Source organism: Dreissena polymorpha, chromosome 5 (genome assembly GCF_020536995.1).
Source record: "Dreissena polymorpha isolate Duluth1 chromosome 5, UMN_Dpol_1.0, whole genome shotgun sequence".
Classification (NCBI taxonomy): domain Eukaryota; kingdom Metazoa; phylum Mollusca; class Bivalvia; order Myida; family Dreissenidae; genus Dreissena; species Dreissena polymorpha.
The window spans coordinates 114,622,382-114,637,770 of record NC_068359.1 but is presented as its reverse complement, the minus strand read 5'-3'; the positions used below and the strand labels follow the sequence as shown (position 1 = coordinate 114,637,770).

General features: G+C 35.1%; 1 protein-coding gene across 2 annotated transcripts in view; it reads right to left on the bottom strand.

Moving 5' to 3' along the window:
- Positions 1-15,389, bottom strand: part of LOC127832674 (uncharacterized) — a 59,937-nt gene that overhangs the window by 24,435 nt on the left and 20,113 nt on the right. For both annotated transcript variants that reach the window (XM_052358283.1, XM_052358284.1), the window contains 10 exons: positions 11,013-11,221; positions 9,981-10,210; positions 9,067-9,220; positions 8,210-8,392; positions 7,484-7,507; positions 5,138-5,269; positions 2,972-3,142; positions 2,223-2,350; positions 1,221-1,365; positions 582-738 (listed from right to left, as the gene is read on the bottom strand). In XM_052358283.1, the coding sequence (XP_052214243.1) occupies positions 582-738; positions 1,221-1,365; positions 2,223-2,350; positions 2,972-3,142; positions 5,138-5,269; positions 7,484-7,507; positions 8,210-8,392; positions 9,067-9,220; positions 9,981-10,210; positions 11,013-11,221 (1,533 nt within the window). The remainder of the gene's footprint in view (positions 1-581; positions 739-1,220; positions 1,366-2,222; positions 2,351-2,971; positions 3,143-5,137; positions 5,270-7,483; positions 7,508-8,209; positions 8,393-9,066; positions 9,221-9,980; positions 10,211-11,012; positions 11,222-15,389) is intronic.

The window sequence follows — 15,389 nt, the reverse complement described above, 5'->3', positions numbered from 1 at the left end:
AACATTTCTGCCATGTTATTTCAAAATCTATCAATTCACAGCTAAGTTATAGCTGAATCAGAAAGTTTTGCACAGACATATAGATGGTCAGAAATACATACTGACAGCACATCAGATATATGCCCCCCCTCAGAAATTCAGGCAGACAGTGCAAATTCAATATAATCCACCTTCTTTGAAGGGTGGGTGCATAAACATATTACTGCAATAGGTCTTGATCAAGCATTTTAGTGTGAAAACAGCAATCATTTACCATAAATTTATTCAAAATATTAGGTTCAATCCTTGTGTAATGTAGAATAACACAAAATTAGATTTCCTTTCATGGAAAAAAGTTGTGTGTTTAAATTATTACTATTGAAGGGGCCTAATATTCTAATATTAGATTTGTGGGAGTATTGGTGCGAAAATGAGGTGTTGTTAACAAATATGCACATGTTAACTCTACTTTTGGAAAGGTGGCTGATTTTAAAGAAATGACAGCACTTACCGTACATAGTCACTTAGTGAGTGAATAAAAATCAAAGCAAGATACTGAACAGAAACAAATGTCACAAATGTTAGGACTTTAACTTATTTACCTGTAAGTCACGAGACCTATGCGGGTGCGGCCAATGTCAACCTCAGCCGCAGCAATTACTTTCTGGGTAAATTTCAGCAGCATACTCCAGTGTGGCAGACCCACACTCTCTGATGAGTCCAGTACAAACACCAGATCCACAAGGGCGCTTCCACATTCTAATATGATAAATGATGTGTGCATATTGGGTGAATTTCTGTTAAGTGCCATGAAACAGGATTCTATAGAAAATGTCCCTACAACTATTTCTGTTCACTGAAATAGCTAAAAATACTATTCACTCCATTAGTGGTATTGAAAAGTGAAAAATTCTACTACCTAAGTACATGGCATAAAACATCAAAGGCATATTGAAGCATCAATAAAATAAGTCTGTTTATTCATGAAGAACAAAGTACCATATATTTTAAACCTATGTTGGAATGCCTATAGCGCACAAGCACATGAGGAAATCATCATATACAAATATGTTGCAAAAATCACATTCCTTAAGATTGTGTAAAATTCCTCAAAGGAAAAATGTATTTGACTTTTTTTTAAATGACTAAAAATGAAAGATTTTCCTTAAATTTCAAAAATAAAATAGCTCAGATTACATCCTACCAAAAGGTAGAAAAATCTCAAAATGAGTACTGCATACCACAGCAACTATGCGAGAGTTCCTGGTCAGTGCGCTTCCGCAGCTTGCTCTGACAGCAGATGAGCTCGTCCGGCTTGAAGATCTCTGACCCACAGCAGCAGCTTAGGCCTATTGTCATGTTGTGGATCACACCGTCACAGCATATCTGAAAGATAGCAGGCTCATGTTAGCATGCTTGGGTTGATGTCATTGCTTGTCTAGAACAGTTATCCTTGTAATCAAGATTCTTGGAACTTAGGTAAGGGTGTAGAGCAAACAAGAGGGCTTGAAAGGCCCAAAGTCGCTCACCTGAGATGACAAGATATTATTGGGAAAAATCTTCTGACCAAGTTTCATGAAGATCGGAAAATAAATGTGGCCTCTAGAGTGTTAACAAGGTTTTACTATAGCCATATAAGGAAAAATGCCCTGCCCCCTGGTGGCCATGTTTTTCAACCAACTGGCATCATTTTCGAACTCGTCCAAGATATTATTGATTTTATTGGGATGAATCTTCTGACCAAGTTTCATAAAGATCAAACAATAAATGTGGCCTCTAGAGTGTTAACAAGATTTTACTATAGCCATATATAGCCATATAAGAAAAAATGCCCCGCCCCTTGGCAGCCATGTTTTTCAAGCAAACTTAACCATTTTCGAACTCATCCAAGATACCAAATGTGGCCTCCAGAGAGTTAACAAGGCAAATGTTGACAGCGCACGACGGACGACACACGGCGGAAAAAAAGCGATCACAAAAGCTCACCATGAGCATGTTGTGCTCAGGTGAGCTAAAAACATGTTACCAAGGTTTCAAGTAGTCTCATATTTTTGTTTTACCACAATCATTTTCAAATTCAGTCCAGATATAAATAACTCTTTACTTTGACCTAATGACCTAGTTTTTCACTACACATGACCCAGTTTTGAACACAACCGAGATATCATTGGGACAAATTATTCCCATCACTTAAGACTAAGTTTGAGGCTCATGGCATTTGTAGCTGTTGGGAAAATGTCTACCTGGCACTCAGGGTCAAACAGTGGGGAGATCTTGCCCCCTTTACACGCCCAGCATCTCTTGTCATACGAGAAGTCAGCGCAGCAACCAGTGTCCAAGTCGGGGTTGCCGTAAGCCTTGGAAACAAAGCCTAAAATCACAGGAATAGATTGCTGTTATACTTAAAACTGGAGTGGGGAGGAACACTCAAGCATAAATTCTGGAGTGAATTTTGTGCAGACACTAACAAATCATATCTTTCAAATTATCAGAATCCAGTTCAACTTTTGAAATTCTTAAGCTTGAAAGATTTGAAGCTGTTTCAACATTAATGAAGTCATTGACATAACTCAATTATTTTTTTTTTAATTTGTATTTTCTAGTTACCCTGCCAAAACCAGATGTTATCCAAACCAACAATGTATAAGATATGTTTATACTTTCATCAAATAATACAAATTTGTTCTATAGTCATTGAGCAAAAACCTTTTTTCTATTAAAAAAAAAAAGTGAAATAACCCAGATCTCATCCATCAGATTTGCAATCACAAGCAAGTGATAGATATAAGGTATAAAGTTTCATTACAATTGCTCCATTGGTTTAGGAATAATTAAGGTAAAAACTTTAAATAGCAAACCTTGACCACATCCACTAAAGATGCAATTTGAAGAAAGGTAAAAATATAAGGAATCTATGTTTGAAGTTTGATTGCAATAACACACTATTTGGTGAAAAAATGCTGACTACAATGATCCCATTTTGTGCACTGACCTTCACAGCAGACCTCTATGGTGGGGTCATAAGTGTACGCGCCGCAGCAGGTGTTGTACTGGGGGCCTGCCTTGGGCACAGGTCTGCCACTACAGCACAGCTCCTCCTTGGAGTCCATAGACTTTGACCCACAACATACGGTGTTGGGACCACGCAGGGGGTTCACCACTTCTGGAGAATGCATAAAATATTATTTGTTTATATGATTGTTTTCTGAATGTTTGTTTTACTATTTTGAAAACAGAAGGCCAATATGGCTCTAGATTGCACACCTGTTGAATGTGGCATGGCCTGTTTTGAACCTAAGGGCATAATTTGAATGGTTTTATAAGACTTCAATGTGAAAATCAAACGAGCATTAGTGCAAAGACAGATTGTATGTCTTTTTGTTGCATTCAATAGTGTATATACATCATTTTTCACTTCAAACTATATTTCTCCCAAAAATGCTTAACCTTTTCCTGCTAAGAAGCCAAGGGAAAATGGCTATACAGTCCAACCCCTACTTCCGGTCACCCTGTGTAGGCGGCCGGTGTGTGCTGCGACCGTCGATAAACACTACATAATGCACCCCTCTTAAGTGGTAACCCCGTTTCTCCGGCCAGCGGCCAGCTATTTTGCATCCCAAATGTTAAATTTCCCCCATATGAGTGGTCTCGCGCAAGTAAGTCAGTCATGAACATTGGCAAAATTACACCGACGCAACGGCGATAAAATCGATACTTACTTCCAGTCTGCGGTCTGTAGTACTGAAGCGTGTTGTGTGATAAACATTTTGACAGCCAGTTTGCAAATTGCAATTAATTAGCGGCGGATTATTGGGTTATCGGGTTAAAAGCAATATCCGACCGTTTGATCTTTTTGTTTCCGCATGTGCGAATATCACCTATAATTACTGGAAAAGAGATTATTAATTTATAACTTATTATTTGTAGTTGTTGACTCATACTATTTCAAGCACACATTATGACAATTATCGGTCAATTTAAAGTTAAAAAGAACAACGAAACTTTTAGCCAAAATCAACTGATCTACATGTTCTCTGTGCTACAAAGTTTTTATAAAAAAATCAATACACGCACGCTTTTCACGTGACATTGTACATTGGTGCATAATTTTTGCGCGCTTTTGTCGGGACAAAGGAAATATATGAGGACTTTTTTGATGCTAGAATTTGTAAACGTCTCGTTAACATAAAACAAACGGGAGTGTGTTTCTTTTACAAATTATTATGGTTTTCTCATTTGGGAATTTAACAAAGCATTAATATTTGTTTTTATATTAACAATTATTTCAATATATTAATTTTGATAAAACCCTTTACGCGGCGAAAAAATGTTTTTATAATTTATGCATGAAAAGCACGATTGCCAGGAGGATTACACCCGGTTGCTATAATCAGTCTCTTAAGTAACTGGCCACGATTTTATCGTGGAGGAGATCACTGTCGGGACCAATTCGTGCGGTAGGTATTACAAAGCCATAAAACTGCAATAAACCAATTAAATTATCGATTGATAGTGACACGGGAGTTATTCGCGCATAACTGATTCACAACTGTTCCCATCTTAAGTGCATTGGGACCATACAACGCGCATTGTGTAAACAATGAATCATGAGAATGATTCTTTTTCATTGACTTGATTCTGATGATGATGATGATATTAATGATGATTAGAAAGATGAATAATATTTTTTTGAATGAAAATTTTGTTTTATAGCTGATTTTAGAAAGGAAGAAATACAATTATTTTAAGTCTATACATTGTTTAGTATATGCACACATATTTACCATTTTGTTTATACAAAAATTGAACAGTTGGCCATGCACTTATCAACGCCAGACTCTCTATGACCCAACCCTCTCTTTAGAGGCCACCCCGCTTAAGCAGCCAATTTGGCCCTTTCTCTTGACTGGCTGCTTAAGAGGGGTTGGACTGTATATATAACCAGCAGAAAACCAGAACAGCCTTCGAGCAACTCAGTCTGTTCAGGTTTTATGCTGTTTCCTGTTCATTAGTACCTTAGGATTGGAAATGAAGCCTTAAAAAACACTTGAATCTTGTAAAAAAGGTTTTGTTTTTTTTTGGTTTTCTACAGGGACTACAAACATATTAAAATGTGTATCAGAGTGGTAAATGGTTGAGGATCTCTATTTGTACATACTCTCACAGCAGGTTTCTTTCTCTCGGTTAAAGCTCTTGGCATCGCAGCACTCCATGTTGGGGCCACCAGGCTGCGGTACACCGTTACAGCAAATTTCCTTATTGGGATTGTAGTAGTCACTTCCACAGGGCTCTAATAACAACATTGTATACATGATGTTAAATATCTTTGTGTGCAGTTAGAATAAGACACTACACTTAGAATGGACATCAATTTAGTTTTTTGCTACACAAAAGTGTGCATTTCATGTTTTTAAGTATGTCTGTTATTTCAAGTCAATATTTATCGTATTATAAGCACTTGTTTGAGCTCAGCTAGAATAAAATTTTGCAAATATATAGAATTTCAGAAAGGCTTTTGAATTATCTTGAACCCAAGAAATTATACAAGACATAAAGTATTGCTTTACAGCTAATTGCGACACATGGATTACATAAGAACAACTCGTAACTATAAGACCAATCAAATAAGATAAATCACATTAATAATCGTTTAATGTCCACTAAAAGTTATTCATCTCTACTTTATTATTAAAGTAGAACAAAAATGTGCATATTAAAGCATTAATAATGGATAAGCGTACAATAATTATCTGTCATTCATGTTACTGATGTACAATGATGTTGATGGAGGCTGGCTGAGCTACTGAGGAGAAAATGATTCTAGTCTCTTTAAAAACAAAACAAAACACACACACAAGAAATTCCACAAAAACAGGATTTCAACATTTTGGTTATAATTAAAATCATTGATTATCCCATTCGAGGTCTGCATGGAAGCTACTTACACAGTTTTGCGCAATACCTCCAGTCAATCTAAAGTTAATCACTGAGCAGATAAGTAACAAAGACCTTGACCTTGCTTGAACTTGTCAAAAATGCATTTCCAAGCAGGTATGCATGTAAGCTATCTTGATATTGACCTATCTGATCCTAAATGGAATACCAAGCTAGGTATATATGTAAGTTGACTACATACACATTCAGTGCAATACCTCTACTCAAAGTAAAGTGATTGACAAGAAGACATTTTTCTATTTTGTAGTTACAGTAACCATGACCATAACCTGACTGGCAAGATAAGTCTGGGAATAATTAACTACACACAACATTTGGGAAAAATACTTCAATGCAAACACAAGTTTTTGAGACATTTGTCTTTTTTTTGTAACAATGACCAAGGCCATTATAGAAGATGCCTCCAAATATAATTCCATGCTAGGATTTCATGCAAACTTGCTATATCATGAGCTTCAGCAAGATTGGTAAAAAATAAAATTATTGACTGGAAAACACATTTTATAGTGTTTCTATTTAAGCAACAGTGACCTTGATATTGACCTGACTGGTCACAAATGCACATCAAAGCTAAGTCTTATCTTAGCTAACAACACACACACAATTTCAATTCAATATCTCCATCCAAACTCAATTTATTGAACGGACCTTTTTTTAAAAAGGTTTTCAAAGTGAGCTTGACCTTGACCAAACACCCCCAAATAAACACGCCCAAATACACTTTTAAAGAAGTTTTCTTTGCAAGCATCTATATCCAACGTTTCAACAAGATTGGTCATGTAAACTAAAGTGGTTAACAGGAAACTTCCTGCTTGCTTTTTTCTATTTTCATTCAGATTTACCTGGACCCCACTGCCATGGCTCCAAATGCAATCCCAAATTTGTCATTCATGGAAGCTACCCACACACAAATTTCCAGTGCAATATCTCCATCTGAACTCAACTTATTTTCTATATTCGTAATAGTGACCTTGACCTTACCCCCAACCCCCAAAAAATAAAAAATATACAAACAACAACAACCCTAACCTGAGTCTCTTTGCAAACTTGCTATATCAAATGTTTCATAAAGATTGATTAATTTAAACCAAAATTATCAACAAGAAACCATATACTCGAAACGGACTGTCCCCATCCCCCTGTAGCCCAACTGCATATCCCAGTGATTTCAAAACATGTAGAATACAAGTAGCAAAATGAGCATGTACTTGCTTGACATGATCAGGGGTAAAATGAAATTATCAACTACATATTGAAGCAAAAAGGTTCCTTCATATTGGTTGAATGTTGTAATGATGTTGGTTTGTATATAAGTTAAAAACTTGGCAAACAACACCCTCTGATGATACAACATATATTTTGAAGGCCACCTATATGCAACAGTAACATAAAATTGATGCAAGTAGATAATGTGGTGATGTCACAATATTTGCATTAAAAAACATGATTCTGCTCCAGTTAAAATCCCCGACACCTCAACATATTTACCAGGGCTTTCAACTTAATTGAAAACCTGATTAAAAATATTAAGACATTTTTACATACTTACTGTAGAGATTCAGAACAGCCTGTCCTGAAAAATAAAAGTGAAAAACCAGTAAGAATATTTCATCATACCCTCAAAAATAAGTACATGTATTGTTTTTAATACCAGGTATATACTAAATGTTTTATTTGGAAACCAAACCTTGATTTTTTTTATCTTAAGATAAACCAGCTAAACCTGAATAAACTGTATCAAACTAATGGGTAATATCGCATAGAATCAACGTCCTTCGTAACACATCAATGTTGTTCAGTAATATCGCATAGAATCAACGTCCTTCGTAACACATCAATGTTGTTCAGTAATATCGCATAGAATCAACTTCCTTCGTAACACATCAATGTTGTTCAGTGTATTTACATACATTATCAAAGTAATCTTTAAGTGTGACATTAAATAACAACGTTATTTTTTTTCATTACATTTTAGAATAATTATGTAAAAACACTAAATTATGTGATTTTGTTGCATACAATCTTTATTCTATCTGTTCTTGTCTTTACAACAATAATACTACACTTTTATATTGCAATAAGATAGTATTGTTTATCTTCTTTCAACAGACTTATGATTTGTTGAAAAATAAGGGCAAAAAGATTCAAACTGTTTTTAAATCATCAACAGTAAGTTGTTATAAAATATATTATATAATAATATATTTCAATTTGTTTTCTTTTTCCATTGATTGTGTTATTCTAAAATAATGTTCTGCTTAAAATAGATTCTTACCGGTACAAATGGAAGCAAACAATTGTCCTTTCAGTGAATTCAGGTGCTTAAAGTCATCAATTGAAAACACATTGGCATCATTTGGTGCTGGAGTGGCAATTTTCTTGAGCTCTGTTAGATTTCGCAGCGCAATGCCTATTGCAAAGATGTGGATGCCATCTTTATGGGCCAATGCCGCTTGTTCTGAAAGAATGAAAGAACTTCAGCTATTATTCACTAAAGTCTTACCTGTGGCAGACTGAGGGAAATTGTGCAAGTGGCCACTAGAGTCAGGTGGCTGCCTAAGGAAGGTGATCATTTTTTAAGGTGGTTGGTTAGCTGATAGTATCACCCAGAATCAAATACAAAAACCCCAAAAAGCAAAAACACTGATAATCTTTGATGTCTAAAGCATTCACATATTTTACATATATGGGTGCAATTGTATATTGTACTTGCATGTACAAGTACATGTAGTTGATGAAATATAATGCTTGGCTTAGAAAATGTGGAAGCAGTTTGCTCCAAAAATACATATTTAGCAGACTGACATACACGCCCAGACAGAACAACTCAAATATATCCCCTTTCAAAGTTTGTTTTCGGGGCTTAATTGACGATCATACAATCTGACTCGGGGTTCAAAGGACAGCAAATCACTAACAAGAGGTTGCAATGGCAAAGAAGATGAAGTGTCTTCTGAATGACCAGAAGGTCACGGTTTTGATCCCCACTGTAGAAAGTTCTTTAGATCTCTTCAAGACACAAAGTACTGGTTCTACCGAGGAAACAGACTCGAGAATGTGAGCATTTGGCTTTCCAAGCAACAAAGCTAAAATAAATAAGTTTTTACAAAAACTAAAACTTAAACTACTTACCGACAGTGAGAGTGAAGTTGTCAGAGTCACCATCAGTGACCACTATGGCAATGTTTCCCACATTCGGCCGGTCCCCATGATGAATCTCAAACATATCTGTCCTTAAACTCTGCAGGGCCAGGCCGGTTCCTGTGCTACCCCGAACGTATTTGATCTAGAATAAGATGAGAAAGATTTGATGCATGAATACAAGAGAAAAGCAGGAACCATATATGCAATAATTGAAGAATAGCTGTCCTAAAGTTATTTGATCTAGAATGCGACAGCCACCATTCAAGGTATGAGTAATAGAGAAGTCATTGAAATTAGCTGCTTGTCCAACCAAGCTCAACTTTGTATTACTTTATTTGAGGTTCAGAAAATTATGCATATTAAACCAAGAATTTCAGCAAGACCCATACAAAAATTACCTAGAGATGTAAGATAGTGTTTATTTTAATCACTGTAAGAGAGCTACACAAATCTTATAATTAAGATATAACAATCTTAAAACATAAGTACTGATCCTTAGTGTCTAGTTCTAATGCTATTGCTAGTATTTTTAAGGGAAAATCTAAGATGTCTTCTAATTGTCATTGTCCTGCATAGATATTTCAAAATATATATTTAATGTTAACTAATTAATTAACTAATGTTCTAGCTAATATTTGTAGGTAAAGAAAGTATGTATGATGTTAACCTGTTTTTGGAAAGCAACACTAAATTTTGCAAGAATCTCAGACTCAAGAATGTCTCCATGACATTTACCCTAAATAATGCATTTTAATGCTATAAAGCTAACATTTATAGGTTGTAACTAAACACAAGAACTCAAACAACATACTTTTAAGTTAAGATTTTCCTTTAAAGCCTTATGATTAAGGGCCTAGATTAACTAGATCACCCCCCTTGGACACAAACAATCCTATCCTCACCTTGTCAATAGCATCAAACAGTAGCTGTTTGTTATGAAAATCGTCCAAATGGAACTCTACTGTGGTGTTGTGTCGATATGACAGGACACCCACGCGCACTTTGTCATTATCAATATCTGCTTCTTGAAGGACATTTTTGCAGAAATCTAGCATTTTGGGCCAGTTTGGACTGGTTATACTTTCAGAAGAATCCAGAACAAACACAAGGTCAACTTGCGAGAATCCACAGCCTGAAACAGGGTTAATTTCAACGTAACAATGACAACAGATTTGGTACCGCCTACCAAATATGTAAGTTGTGCAATTCTATACTCTCGAATAAATCAACACCATTTATTTGAAGACACCATTTTCTGTAGGGGCCTTTGTAGTTACTTAATTTAACTTTTTTATGTGTTCATAAGGTAGGAGAAACTTAATGTGTGCTAGAAATTCATTTTTCTACTTGCAGAGACTAGATTTTACATGAAACTTTAACAGTTGGAGGTTAAACCTTCATTAACTGAAGAGCAGTTAAAAAGATGGGTGTTAAACATTGAATTTTGATTTGGGTAAAATTCTTCCTTACATACCCATTACCTATCTTTTTTATTGTTCAAATCTATTAGAATTTGAATGCTCTTTAAGAAAAGGTATGGTTATTAGCGTCTACTGTGCAAAATTTTTTGTTAAAGTTTTTGCTTTTACATTTAATTTGTTATCAAAATCTTTTAGTATATTGGGACCTCATACCACTTCACAACTTTGTTAGCCAAGGCCAAGGGCAAATAATTCATGAATATGTGGAAAAGTAGGCATGCTGAAATAGTCTTGCATATACAGACCTCAATTCATCACTTGCTAGTAACTTGTAGTCTGTTCAGGTTTTATGCTGTTTGCTGCTCATCACTACTTAAGGGATGGAAATGAAGCCTTTAAAACTTCTAGTAAGAAAGTTCAGAAAATTAATTTGCTGTCAAAACGAACTACAAAAACGTCAACGTGCGCATCCAAGTTTTAATGCTTTAAACCCTTAAAAACAAGAATACTAACTACAACACTCCCCAGGCATGTCGGACGGTCTTTCTACAATCTTGTCCTCGCAGCAAACTTTTGTCGTGGGGTCAAACACCTGACTGCCACAACAGCATGTCTTGCTGGGCAAAAGGTCGAATATTCTGCCATCACAACAGATCTTCGCACGAAAATCAAACATGGGCTTGATTTGGGTATTGACACAATCGTAACATCGAGTATCATAGCTGAAAGAGAATGTTAATGGCTTTCACAAATTTAACGGTTCCTGCAGAGGACACACAAAATCAGAAAGCAACATTGGAAAAGGCTGAAAAAGAAGTAGATTTTATGGTCCAAATATAACTTTTTAAAAGTTTGACAGGAATTTGAACGAATTCAAACAGAGTTTGTCACAGTGGAGATTATGTATACTGCTCACAGATGATGATGAATGACTACAAGTATGCCTTCTTAGAACCAGCAGTCATGTCATGTTTATTAAGAACCCCAATGCTGAATTGTTTAAAGTTAAAGTTTAATGCTCTATTCCAAACAAAATGGGATGTCAATTATCAATTATGTATAAGTTAGTATTTTAAGCTAGTTGGATTTTATTTGTATAAATAAAAAAATAAAAAATGCAAGATACATGTATATCTGTTTCATAAAGTATGCTACTTGATAAATCAAAGAGCTGATTACAGGTACTATCATTTTTTATGTTTATTTTCAAAATTATGCTGTCTGAAAGCTCATTCAAATGTAACGTATCAACTTGATAAACTGATAGTTTAAAGCAAACATCTTGATATCTTATGTAGCAAAGTTTACAAATGAAAAATAAATAAAAAAAACAAATACCATAAAAAATTTAAATAAAAAAACCTACTCTCTATTAATTTCATATTAAAGAAAACTGAACACCCTATATAAATCGCAAAAGACTTTAAGTGACGTCAAGGCATGCTGAGAACGTATAGATGTTAAAAGAATGGCAACAATAAAACATTTGATGGTAATTTTATTAACAAGCTTAGCATTTATCTGACGACAAGCCTTTAACATTGTCACTAGGCATGCTTGGAGAGTGAATCAATAATTGACACTAAATAAAGCCAGAAATATGTCACAGATACACAACACATGATTCCACACCCATAAATCCACAATATATTTCTACAGTGGACAAAAGACAAACCCCAAAAAATCATCCAAAACAGGTCGCAACTAGAGCTTTGTCACAGACGTGACGTATACCCCCACATGCTGCATTGACAGAAAATATTTTGCATGCTGTCTTCACAAAACAAGAGAAGCTAATTTATGGCGATTTTTAAGAATTATCATGCCATTATCATTTATGGCCATTTTGACCTTTGAACTCTTAAATTCTTTCGCATGACACGCCATCCAATAACTGTGAACAAAATTAATGTACAAAGTCATTTTAAAATCTCACAATGAATGACATAGTTATGGCCCAGACAAGCTCATTTATGGCCATTTTTTACTGTGAACTCCAAGTGTGATCTTGACCTTGGAGATATCGACATAATTCTTTTGCAGGACACACCGTTCAATGATTGTGAACAAATGTACCGAGTAATTTTAAAATCTCAAAATGAATTACATAGTTATGGCCCAGACAAGATCATTTATGGCCATTTTTGACCTTTGAACTCAAAGTGTGACCTTGACGTTGCAGATATCGGCGTTATTCTTAAGCATGACACACCGTCCAGTGATGGTGAACAAATGTGCCAAATGATTTTAAAATCTCACAATGAACGACATAGTCATGGCCTGGACAAGCTCATTTATGGCCATTTTTGACCTTTGAACTAAAAGTGTGACCTTGACCTTGGAGATATCAACGTAATTCTTTCGCATGACACACTGTCCAATGATGGTAAACAAATGTGCAAAATTATCTTAAAATCACACAATGACGAACTAGGTTTTGGCCCAGACAAGCTAATTTATGGCCATTTTTTACCTTTGAACTCAAAGTGTGACCTTGACCTTGGAGATATCTGCGTAATTCTTTGGCAGGACACACCCTCCAATGATGGTGAACAAATGTGCCAAGTCATTTTAAAATCTAACAATAAATGACATAATTATGGTCCAGACAAATTTTCGGTTTAAAACACACTAAGTGACCCCGTGACCTAGTTTTTGACCCGGCATGACCCATATTCAAACTTGACCTAGACATCATCTACATACAACTTCTAACCAAGTTTGGTGAAGATCAGATAAAATTTGCGGGACAGACAGACCGACCGACAGACAAAGTGACTCCTATATAGCCCCCATTACCAATGGTATGGGGTAGAATAAAAGTTTGTTCTTTAAGATTATATATAAATGGATGTCATGTAAAAGCGGGACTCATCCTAGCTTGAGTTAAAAACATTAATTTTTGGAACCAAATAATCTATTCTGGAAAAACACACAATGGACCATAATTATGAAACAAGGGCACCGCATAACGGGTGCCACGCTCGGCTACAGGTGCAGTTTAGAATAAATGAAAGCTTGTCAGATTTTTTTTTTTAGAGGTCATAGACCTTGATCTTTGACCAAGTGACCCCAAAATGGGTGTGGCATGTAGAACTCATCAAGGTGCATCTACATATGAGGTTTCAAAGTTGTAGGTGGAAGCACTTTGATTTTAGAGCCAATGTTAAGGTTTTAGCACAACGCGGACGTCGGACGACGAGCTTGCTATGACAATACCTCAGATTTTCTCAGAAAACATCAAGCTAAAAAAATATGCAGCCAAATTTCTTTTTTTACAATCAATCATCTGCACATGAAAGTCATTCAATAGTAAAAGTTGTACCAAGATCCACAAAATTATTAAAGATGAGTTGAAAACACAAGCTCCAGACGACAATATATTCTATGTTGGAAAAACAAAGGGCCATAATTCTGCCAACACTTGTCATAACCCCTTTTTTACGATCATCTACACATTTCCATCACTCATCTGTAAAAGTTTGTGCAAGATTGGCCCAGTAGTTAAAGAGAATTGGAACAGAACATTTTGGTACTACATGTATTTTCACTTATTAAAGTGGACAAAAAAGACAAGGTCATAACTCAGGCCAAACTCAACCCAGTAAAATTCCTTTCTTAGCAATCATCCATACGTGATTATTAAATGGTGAAAGTTTGTGCGACATCCATTAAGTAGTTTGAGAAATGTTCAAAACACATGTTTTAGGACATGCATAAAAATAAGTACATAAAGACAGAAAGGTAAAAGCAATTTTGACCTTCCAATCCATGAAGAAATAGATCCAATAATTTCAATTAACATTATAGGAAATAAGTAAATACAACAAGAGGGCCATGGTGGCCCTGGGTCGCTCACCTGAGTACCTTTAACGTTAAGAAAGGGTTGTTAATGTTGTTTTGTGAAAAGAAAGGGTTTGTTGCTTCGGCAGATACATACATATATGCGTTATAAGTAGTTTTGTGTGTGTGTTTATGTTTTTAAAATAGACCTGTTGCAACAAAGCTATGTTTTGGATAAAAGTAATATGAGGACAGTTATTTAATAATGTGCATCAGCAAAATAAAATGGAAGTACTTTTTCACAAATTGTTGTCCAGCTTTGAGATCATGAGATAAGCATCTCAGCATCTTTTGATGTAATACGGGATGACTAGTTACAACCTGTTTTACAAGAACAGCTTTAGATACCAAAAACAACTGTATTTTATCAATATATTTAGTGTTTATGAAATAGATTTTGAATAATTAAATACAATATGTTAAATTGTTATCATATATCAAAGTCGGTTATAAAGAAGTAAATGAGTATGAGAATATGTACTAGAAATTCATAATTGGTCTTCTTTTAAGGTACAAAACATCACTTGAGCTATCTCATAGTTACAAATGTGTGCAAATATAGAAGTAAACACACACAAGACATTGGAAAAATTATCATATCAAAACAACTACCGGTATAAGTAATTTAAATGCACAAAAAATCTGTAGCATAAATACATAATTTTTGCAAAAACAACTGCCAAAACAACTTTTCTTTTTAACCAAATAGTTATTTGTGCTTCTTAAAAGATGTGATATAATATTGTGTTTTTTTACTACCAAATTGTTAACATTTTTGACATTAATGTGTTTTTAAACAACTGGAACAATTCAGACTCACCGTGCAATGATATTTCCAAATGAAACAACAATAAAGCCTATTAAAATCACATATCTTTGATAACCACACACAAACTACTGACTGACTAAAAACTGTAGGCCTAAAACCTTTCAAATTGTAATCTTATGAATGGTGTCCATCTGACATCAATCAAAGGTCTCAGGAGTGCCCTTTAATTGGGGCCAATTTCCAAGGAGTGTTACACAAATGGCTATTTAAAAAGTCAT